General features: G+C 43.4%; 1 protein-coding gene across 6 annotated transcripts in view; it reads right to left on the bottom strand.

Annotated features, from left to right (window-relative positions):
* Positions 1-9,718, bottom strand: part of wdr62 (WD repeat domain 62) — a 31,441-nt gene extending 21,723 nt beyond the window's left edge. For 3 of the 6 annotated variants that reach the window (XR_003833300.1, XM_029446708.1, XM_029446705.1), the window contains exons 1-12: positions 9,368-9,716; positions 8,221-8,312; positions 8,062-8,124; positions 3,442-3,499; positions 3,197-3,364; positions 2,750-2,887; positions 2,492-2,674; positions 2,188-2,348; positions 1,924-2,095; positions 1,499-1,630; positions 1,227-1,390; positions 315-406 (exon numbers count right to left, since the gene is read on the bottom strand). Coding sequence is in view for 5 of the 6 variants with exons in the window: in XM_029446708.1 (XP_029302568.1) it covers positions 315-406; positions 1,227-1,390; positions 1,499-1,630; positions 1,924-2,095; positions 2,188-2,348; positions 2,492-2,674; positions 2,750-2,887; positions 3,197-3,364; positions 3,442-3,499; positions 8,062-8,124; positions 8,221-8,312; positions 9,368-9,469 (1,525 nt within the window). In the remaining variant the exon portion in view is untranslated. Of the gene's footprint in view, positions 1-314; positions 407-1,226; positions 1,391-1,498; positions 1,631-1,923; positions 2,096-2,187; positions 2,349-2,491; positions 2,675-2,749; positions 2,888-3,196; positions 3,365-3,441; positions 3,500-8,061; positions 8,125-8,220; positions 8,313-9,367 lie in introns of all 6 variants that reach the window. The other 3 variants (XM_029446706.1, XM_029446707.1, XM_029446709.1) reach the window with 2 other exon arrangements.
* Between the last annotated feature and the right edge of the window lie 800 nt (positions 9,719-10,518).

The following is a 10,518-nucleotide window of genomic DNA, read 5'->3' on the forward strand; positions in this document are numbered from 1 at the left end:
ATATATCTATCTATATCTATCTATATATATATATATAGATAGATAGATAGATAGATAGATAGATAGATAGATATATAGCTCTGGATGCTAACAGCTAACGGCTAATGTTTCCCTCCGTTTCTGATTCAACGTCAGAGACCTCAGGAGGAGAATCTCAACGCTGAGAAGCTTTTCACGCTTTTCTGCTAGCAACATGTCCAGCAGCGTTATCAGCTCAACGTGGCGCCGGAGTTTGAGGCTTCAGGGCGACAGACACAAAAGACTTTCCTTTCATCAATGACGTCCTGGAGATGACCTTTGACCCGAGCTCTTACCTGTGGAGGTCGGGGAGAACTCCAGACACAACACCTCCGAGTCATGAGCCTCGATCTTCACCAGCTCGTCCAGAAACTCCAGAGCAAAGACTCTGAACACAGAAACATGTCAGTGAACACTCTGATATCAGCAGGCCGACTTCAGCTTCAACATGTCACATGACATCTTTACAGGTTACTTTAAGTCTGTGAAACGATCTCAACGTGTTACAAATATATTCTGATAAGTAGTAATCACAGTTCCACCAGTCACAAGTGATCTGCAGATATCTGTAGTTTAATTCTTGATATCTTCTTCTTCACTTGTAACAATGAACATCACAGATCTACGATGACAGTTTCACATGTTGAAACATGTTTCAGATATGAGGGCAACACTTTCAACGTGTCCCTCCTCAATATTCAACATCTGCTCATTTTAGTGACGTGCACAGAAACGACTTCAGTCAGAAATTCATTTTTTAGATCTTAAATTAACTTCAAAGGAAGATATCTCTGAACATGTGAAATGACATTCTTACTCGTTGTATTATAACGAGTCACTATTTAATTATTAGACATCTATGATTCTACTCATCTGTCCTGTCACTAGTTAGAATCAGACAGTTGAAATGAACAGTACAGCTCATTCATTGGTATCAATAATCAACATTTTAACTGTGATAATTGTTCATCACTTAATAGAATTGCAGAATGACATCTTGAATATGTGGACTTGGAATCAGTTGAACTATTTGTAACTGAGTCACAAATATCTACAAAGAACATTTTTACGAGTGAGAAATTGTTGATTTTCAGAATGAACGGTTTGACTTGTGACTTCAGTGTCATCCAGCAGGGGGCAGCAGAGAGCCAGTTGTGAACTCAAAACACTGATTAGTTTTACAGAAGAAGTGTTTGTGCGTCTCTTACCGCAGGTTTCCACAGCGGTCTCCAGCTGCCAGGTGTTGTCCATCAGGACTGATAGCCAGCACTCTGATGCCAGCCTTCCCATCAGCCCCTGCTGCCTCCCCCCTCTCCCCCTCGGCCTGCAGGTGCTGCGTGTTCTCCCCCACGTACAGAATCCTCAGCAGGTCCTGAAACAGTCAGGAAGTTATTTAAGACAACAGATCACAAGAGACGTACACGTGTGTAAACTCGTACACGTGTGTAAACTCGTACACGTGTGTACTTGCTGGTCTTACGTTGCTGTAGAGGTTTCTGTGTGCGGTGGGGGGGTTGGTGTTCCACAGTCTGACAGTGTTATCAGATGAGCAGGTGAGGAAGGAGGACGGAGGCAGACAGGCCTGAGACGCATCGGACAGCTCCGGATACACCTGAAGAGAAAGAAATACAAACGGTTTGACACTTTAACAGCTAATACACCGGTAGTATTACTGAAGTATTTGTGGCAGTAATGTCAGTGTTCCTGGAGCAGAGGGATAGTTGCCTCCACACGGTTCTCACCATGCTAGCAGCTAATGGTGCTAACGTTATATTTCTGGTCATAGCTCCAGGACATTCAGAACAATATTCACAGTATTGAAAGTACAGAAGAGTTTTTCAAAGGTCCTGCTCGCAATGAAAAGTGTCCTGAGATAACTTGTGTTGACGTCTGGTGTGGACTTACTTCGATGCTCCACACACAGCTGCTGTGGTACAGAGCAGAGTACAGCTTCCCCACGTTCCTCACATCTTTAACGTCCCACACATACACACTGTGGTCGTTGTACACGCAGGTCAGGTGTCTGGCGGCAGGGTCAAAGGTCACGGCCAACGTGTCGGGGTACTGAGCACCTGGACTGGCAGGAAGAAACACAAACACGGTTAAAAATCGGAGTATTTACCGGATATTTCCCTCAGTATCTTAGCAGGATGTTTGCAGTACTTGTACCCGTGCTGTACGCTCTGGGTGAGGTCGACTCCCAGGCGGTGCGGGCGCTGCAGAGTGCTGATGTACTGCAGGTTGGATGGACTGAACACTCTGATGGCCCCATCAGCACAACCACAGAAGATAAAGTCCTCGCTGAGCGCCAGACAGCTCGCTGACGACGTCTGTCAACAACCAGTAATCAGTAATCAACAATCAGCTTTTATTTTGAAAGGCAATATGAGGTGAAAGTTGTGTTTTTCATTGTACGCAGAGATTTGGTGTGTTTTAAATAGTACAGGTGTGTTCTCCTGCGCTCCTCACACACCTTGAGGTTGACCCAGGCCTCCAGCTGCCGGCTGCTGTTGAACAGACACAGCAGACCGGAGCAGGTGATGCAGTAGGTGCTGGACGTCATGAGGCCACGCCCACACGCCACCCCGCTGAAAACGCTGTTCTTATGGTCGCCTAGCAACCCTGACCGACCAATCAGAGGCACCGTGCTGTTCACCTGGATACGGAGAGAAAATAAGTTAGTTCTGAGGACTGCAAAATTAGCTGTGATTGGCTGAGCAGACGACATTACCCGTCGTTCTTTCGAGGCGTCCAGGTACCAGAACTTGACGTGTCTGTTTCCTGCAGTGACGAAGTAGCTGTTGTCCTGAGAGAAAGAGACGGCCAACACTCTGCTGGACACTTTGTTGGAGGCAATGATCGACCCTTTCTGCTCAAGAGGGACGAAATATCATTTACATTTTTAACTATTATTAATGCCGTGTTTCTGTATAAATATGTTAATGAAGAAGCAGCAACATAATCTAATAACTGACGAGAACATCCTACATCAGGGAGTCAGAGAAACCAATTCCAAAACATTACAAAGTATCTACGTCTTTTATATTTAACATAAATCATGTTCATTGTTTCACTTTCTCATTTATTGTTAAGATTTTTGGTTGACATGAGTGAAGGTGTGTGTGTGTGTGTGTGTGTGTGTGTGTGTGTGTGTGTGTGTGTGTGTGTGTGTTCTCACCCTCCAGTCCCACACACTGACAGTCATGTCATGTTGGTATCCCACAGAGACGATGTAGCAGCTGTTGGTGGAGAACGCCACGCAGGAAACTCCGTATTTATGAGACTGAACCTCGGCGACCTGACCTCCGTCCACCTCCCACACCCGCACACAGGGCATGTGACCGCTCTGTAACACACATACACACACTCAGATATACACACCTTCACCTGTCCTCCCTCAAGTGTGTGACTCTCAGCTCTTACCTCACCAGTGACCAGGTGTTTTCCATCATGGGAGAAGGCCAGAGCACTGAAGGGTTTTCTGAAAGACAAACACACGTCTTTACCGTTCTCCAGCCTCTCTTTTCCCCTCTACAGCCTCTCTTTACCGCTCTACAGCCTCTCTTTACCGCTCTACAGCCTCTCTTTAAAGCTCTACAGCCTCTCTTTACTGCTCTATAGCCTCTCTTTAAAGCTCTACAGCCTCTCTTTACTGCTCTATAGCCTCTCTTTACCGCTTTACAGCCTCTCTTTACCGCTCTATAGCCTCTCTTTACCGCTCTATAGCCTTTCTTTACCGCTCTACAGCCTCTCTTTAAAGCTCTACAGCCTCTCTTTAAAGCTCTACAGCCTCTCTTTACCGCTCTACAGCCTCTCTTTAAAGCTCTACAGCCTCTCTTTAAAGCTCTCCAGCCTCTCTTTACCGCTCTACAGCCTCTCTTTAAAGCTCTACAGCCTCTCTTTACTGCTCTATAGCCTGTCTTTACCGCTCTACAGCCTCTCTTTACTGCTCTATAGCCTGTCTTTACCGCTCTACAGCCTCTCTTTACTGCTCTATAGCCTGTCTTTAAAGCTCTACAGCCTCTCTTTACTGCTCTATAGCCTCTCTTTACCGCTCTACAGCCTCTCTTTAATCAAATCAAATCAAATCAAATTTATTTGTATAGCCCAATATCACAAATTATACATTTGTCTCAGTGTGCTTTACAGACTGTACAGGTTACAACATCCTCTGTCCTTAGACCCTCGCATCGCACAAGGAAAAACTTCCTAAAAGAAACCCCAAAATTAAAGGGGAAAAAATGGAAGAAACCTCAGGGAGAGCAACTGAGGAGGGATCCCTCTCCCAGGACGGACAGACGTGCAATAGATGTCGTGTGTACAGGATAAACAACATAGTACAAATACAACATTTGACAGAAATTATGTTGTGTTGGAAAAAAAAAAAAGAAATAGAAAGTTTGGATGAATCCAGGAAAATGTCTAAAAGGCTTCCCGGTGTCCAGCAGGACCAGGTCAGCAGGCGCTGTCACGATTCATGATCCTGACGTAAACTTTATCAGTGGCAACCTGCCACATGAGAGACAGACACTCCGGGGATGATACCCCGGATGGTGAGTTAGTAACATATATTTACATAAATGCATACAGATAGAGAGGGAGAAGAAGAGAGGGAGAAGAAGAGAGAGGGAGAGAAGGAAGAGAGCAGGGAGGTGTCCCCCGGCAGTCTAAGCCTATAGCAGCATAACTAGGGGCTGATCCAGGGCAAACCTGAGCCAGCCCTAACTATAAGCTTTATCAAAAAGGAAAGTCTTTAGCCTACTCTTAAATGTGGAGAGTGTGTCTGCCTCCCGAACACAAACTGGAAGCTGGTTCCACTGGAGAGGAGCTTGATAGCTGAAGGCTCTGGCTCCCATTGTACTCTTAGAGACTCTAGGAACCACAAGTAACCCTGCAGTCTGGGAGCGTAATGCTCTAGTTGGTTTATAAGGTACTATGAGATCTTTAAGATATGCTGGAGCCTGACCTTTAATTGATTTGTAAGTCAGGAGAAGGATTTTGAATTCTATTCTGTATTTTACCGGGAGCCAGTGCAGAGCAGCTAATACAGGAGTAATATGATCCCATTTCCTTGTTCTAGTCAATACACGTGCCGCTGCATTTTGGATCAACTGAAGAGTCTTAACCGACTTTTTTGGACAACCTGATAACAATGAGTTGCAGTAATCTTTAAAGCTCTACAGCCTCTCTTTAAAGCTCTCCAGCCTCTCTTTACCGCTCTACAGCCTCTCTTTAAAGCTCTACAGCCTCTCTTTACTGCTCTATAGCCTCTCTTTACCGCTCTACAGCCTCTCTTTACTGCTCTATAGCCTCTCTTTACCGCTCTACAGCCTCTCTTTGCTGCTCTATAGCCTCTCTTTACCGCTCTACAGCCTCTCTTTACTGCTCTATAGCCTCTCTTTACCGCTCTCCAGCAGGAGTCTTCAACAAACACTGCGACTCTGAATACAGACAGACGGAATGCGATTAGACGAGTTAACAATACAGGGAGAGAAGACGCAGAGACAAGTGAGCCACAGACAGGGAGAGAAGACGCAGAGACAAGTGAGCCACAGACAGGGAGAGAAGACGCAGAGACAAGTGAGCCACAGACAGGGAGAGAAGACGCAGAGACAAGTGAGCCACAGACAGGGAGAGAAGACGCAGAGACAAGTGAGCCACAGACAGGGAGAGAAGACGCAGAGACAAGTGAGCCACAGACAGGGAGAGAAGACGCAGAGACAAGTGAGCCACAGACAGGTAGAGAAGACGCAGAGACAAGTGAGCCACAGACAGGGAGAGAAGACGCAGAGACAAGTGAGCCACAGACAGGTAGAGAAGACTGAGAGACAAGTGAGCCACAGACAGGGAGAGAAGACGCAGAGACAAGTGAGCCACAGACAGGTAGAGAAGACGCAGAGACAAGTGAGCCACAGACAGGGAGAGAAGACGCAGAGACAAGTGAGCCACAGACAGGGAGAGAAGACAGAGAGACAAGTGAGCCACAGACAGGGAGAGAAGAGAGAGAGACAAGTGAGCCACAGACAGGTAGAGAAGACTGAGAGACAAGTGAGCCACAGACAAGGAGAGAAGAGAGAGAGACAAGTGAGCCACAGACAGGTAGAGAAGACTGAGAGACAAGTGAGCCACAGACAGGTAGAGAAGACAGAGAGACAAGTGAGCCACAGACAAGGAGAGAAGAGAGAGAGACAAGTGAGCCACAGACAGGTAGAGAAGACTGAGAGACAAGTGAGCCACAGACAGGGAGAGAAGACAGAGACAATTGAGCCACAGACAGGTAGAGAAGACTGAGAGACAATTGAGCCACAGACAGGGTGAGAAGACTGAGAGACAAGTGAGCCGGAGACAGGGAGAGAAGAGAGAGATACAAGTGAGCCACAGACAGGGTGAGAAGAGAGAGAGACAAGTGAGCCACAGACAGGTAGAGAAGACTGAGAGACAAGTGAGCCACAGACAGGTAGAGAAGAGAGAGAGACAAGTGAGCCACAGACAGGGAGAGAAGAGAGAGATACAAGTGAGCCACAGACAGGGTGAGAAGAGAGAGAGACAAGTGAGCCACAGACAGGGAGAGAAGACGCAGAGACAAGTGAGCCACAGACAGGAAGAGAAGAGAGAGAGACAAGTGAGCCACAGACAGGGAGAGAAGACGCAGAGACAAGTGAGCCACAGACAGGTAGAGAAGACTGAGAGACAAGTGAGCCGGAGACAGGGAGAGAAGAGAGAGAGACAAGTGAGCCACAGACAGGGAGAGAAGAGAGAGAGACAAGTGAGCCACAGACAGGGAGAGAAGAGAGAGAGACAGGTGAGCCACAGACAGGTGATGTGAAACACCACTATGAGACAAAGCACAAAGTTTTTGACCAAACATTCTCTGAAGTCTGAACTGAGGTCACAGAAAATAAGCACTCAGAGCTCGATGTGATGAATCCAGCAGGATCCTGATTCACTCATTCACTGCCCAACAACCTGCCCATGTTCCCTCAGTGCTGCTTGGATTTTGGGTCAACACAAAACCATTTAGTGATGGAGGCTGTCCAGCAGTGCAGGAGCTGACACTTTACGTGAGGGAAAACAAAGATTCAGCACTTTATTTCAAAAGTTATTTTATTTATTTTCTCTTTTATTTTTAAATGCAGCCCGAGAAGAACATCATACACATCTACAGTATTATATATCTGTATTGTTCAATGTTAAGGGACAATAAATATTGACTAAATGTTTTTGAATGGTACTTTCTTTCTTAGATTTCAGTCAGCTGTTGATGACGTGCAGACGTTGATACAGCTACGAGGCTTCTTCAATATATCTCACACTATTTCATAACGCAGGTTAGACATTATGATGCTCCGGATCTTTGCTTCAGGACATTTTCTCTAACTGGACGTCTTTGAATTTTACTGCTCTACTGCCTACATCAGGGGTCTTCAACTAAAATTTCAAGAGGTCCAGTTAGAGAAAATGTCCTCAAGCAAAGGTCCAGTACAGCGGGGGAGGGAATGTGAATGTGCAAAGCAAATCTTTTTTAATTGCTTTATCTTATTTTATTTTCCCCTGTTGAAGACCTATGCACTACAGCCTTTCTTTACCGCCCTACCGTGCTCTCCTGCGCGTGCTCACTTCCCTACTTACTGTAACTTTAGTATCTACAGCTGTTACTTTGATGTGTCAGATACATATCTAATCAACATTATGTAGATATAAGTATCAGATCAGACTCTGTATCAGCAGATCATCAATATTTAAGGACACTGATCGGGACATCCCTATTTCTGATATTAAACATATCAAGAAAGTTTCAATAACTGGTTGTTTCTGTGGAGAACTGTAAGGTTTCCTCTCATAAATCCCGCTGTAAACAGATTTTAAACACGAAGTTAACATCTATTGTAACGAGCCTGAAAATAACGGCAAGAAAAATGTGCAGCTGAAAACTTCCCCAGTTTCAGACATTAGTATTTAACTTTGACAGTTGGGGAGTGAAGGAGGTCGGGAGGAGGAGACATGTTAAAGATCTATTAAAGAAGGTGCAGCAGACAGACCTACCTGGACGTGTTAATGATGTGACTCTGTTTGTTTGTCTTCGGATGAAGTAGCACGATGACACACCTGAAACACAAACGAAAAAGAAAATCATGTTTGTACTGAGACTGACACAGAAAGGCGTCGGCCTTTCACCATACAGGCGAGTCAAAGGAGGCTTACCCTGCAGGGTAGGCGACGAGCCCAGATTTGGGGTCAGAGGTCAAACTGCTGCTGCTGGCCGTGCTGATACCCAAAACTTTCTCCAGACTCACCTGAAATAACACACACACCAAACTGCATTCAAAAATCTCACAATTTAACAAACTGCTTTACTCAGCAGAACAAACGTCAACATTTACAGTTGAGTCTTCTGTTAGTGAAAACCTCCAGCTGCATTTAAAACATTTCCTCATTTAAAGACTGAAGTTTCAGAGAAAGGTAATAGTTTCAGTTTATAAACTTAAACTCTAAAAAGAGAAATATTTCCTGGTTCAAACGTCTCATGTGACGATTTGTTGCTTTTCTTTCTGACTTATAGAAAAATGTATATCTTTGTTTTTTGTTGGTCTTCAAAACAAGCTTATTCAAGATGTTCAAGACCAAAACAAAACAAAAACATTATATAGACTAATCGATTAGCCTAACCGAGACAATATTAATGAAATCATCGCTACTTGCAGCCCTAAAACACTACGTTTCAACACTTGATACTGTCAAAAAGATGTAAATTGTTCAAATATATTATTATTATAAAATTTGACATTTCTCATTATTTTGACATATTACGTCATTCTTTTGACATATTAAGTCATTCTTTTGACATATTACGTCATTCTTTTGACATATTAAGTCATTCTTTTGACATATTAAGTCATTCTTTTGACATATTAAGTCATTATTTTGACATATTACGTCATTCTTTTGACATATTAAGTCATTCTTTTGACATATTACGTCATTCTTTTGACATATTAAGTCATTATTTTGACATATTACGTCATTCTTTTGACATATTAAGTCATTCTTTTGACATATTAAGTCATTCTTTTGTGTAACTCACTCAGACACGGTCACAGTTCAGTGTAACACCGGGGGCCTGCTGGTTGTTTGTGCAAACATTAGCTTGTGGCTGTAAGAAGTTAAACTAACGTTATAATAACGCAGCCGTGATTTCACCACTTCTTGTTTATTTAGATAATACAAGTTAAATATGTTGAGTTTTAGTAGAGTTTCTATATTTCCCTCTGAAAGTAGTTTGGTGTTTAAACTTGTCAAACAGCAGCCGAGCTAACGGGCTTGTGATGCTAGCAGTTAGCTCAGACTGTACCCGGCTGCTGGTCCTCCGGTGCAGGCTCTGCCGGCTCTTCCTGCCCGCTGCTTGTTTCCTCTTCGCGGTGTTGACTGGACCGCTGTCCGCTCCGTCTGCCATGATCAGCGCCTCACTTTTACTTTAGTATCCAGAAAGAAACAAGTACAAATCGAGCCGAAACGTCGGACACAATAACCGTGTAAACACAGCGGTATTGGTCCATAAAAGCCCGCTGACGTGTGAACCAGGAGCGGGTCAGTTTGCCAGAACTCTCCGCTGATGATAATAATGATGGAGGACTAGCTTAGCTTCACTGCTAAAGGAAACCTGACACTCTCTGCGGCGGGACTCTGGTTCAAACGGAGCTCCGCCCAATACCCTATCAACTAACCAATGACCAGTCGAGGTCCCGCCCTCTGCTCCAGAAACAACCAATAGACAGTCGAGGACAGACACAATCCCGCCTACTGACCGCCAACCAACCAATCAATACCCACATCATGAATTATATACTAAATACAATAAAAGTATAATTAGTATAATAAATAATATAAAAGTATATTAAAAATAATTATACATGTTCTACAGTCAATAAGTTAAGGAGGTCTTATTTCCTTCAAACATTACAGATAATCAGTAGTTAGGAGACAGTAAATATGTTTATTTACTCAAGTACTGTACCATTTGAAGGTACTTGTTGAGTATGATATTTTCTGCTTCTTTATACTTCTACTCGACTACGTCTCAGAGGTAAATATGACTAATGACTTATTACTGCACAACATTCATCGGACAGCTTTAGTTACTTTACAGTTCAGATTAGTAATAACAAATAAAATCATAATTATAATTATAATGATTCATTATAATGTATTATTATAGTTTAAACTACCCAACAGTATATAAAATAATTAAAATAAGCTCCGTCTTTACCAGCTGCAACATTAGCAAAGCTTACAATTTAATTAATCTATAATTATAATACGATAATATGATAAATATATAGATAGCAGAAAGGAAGTGAAGGCATCTAGTAGTGTATATGACACATACAGTACAAACAAGTGATTAAATAGTAAGAAGATATATAAACTGTTTGAACAAATACTGTTGTGCAAGGAACAAAAGTTTAATTTCTGCTGTTGTGGTTGCAAAATGATGAACAGCCC

Source organism: Cottoperca gobio, chromosome 13 (genome assembly GCF_900634415.1).
Source record: "Cottoperca gobio chromosome 13, fCotGob3.1, whole genome shotgun sequence".
Taxonomy (NCBI): Eukaryota; Metazoa; Chordata; class Actinopteri; order Perciformes; family Bovichtidae; genus Cottoperca; species Cottoperca gobio.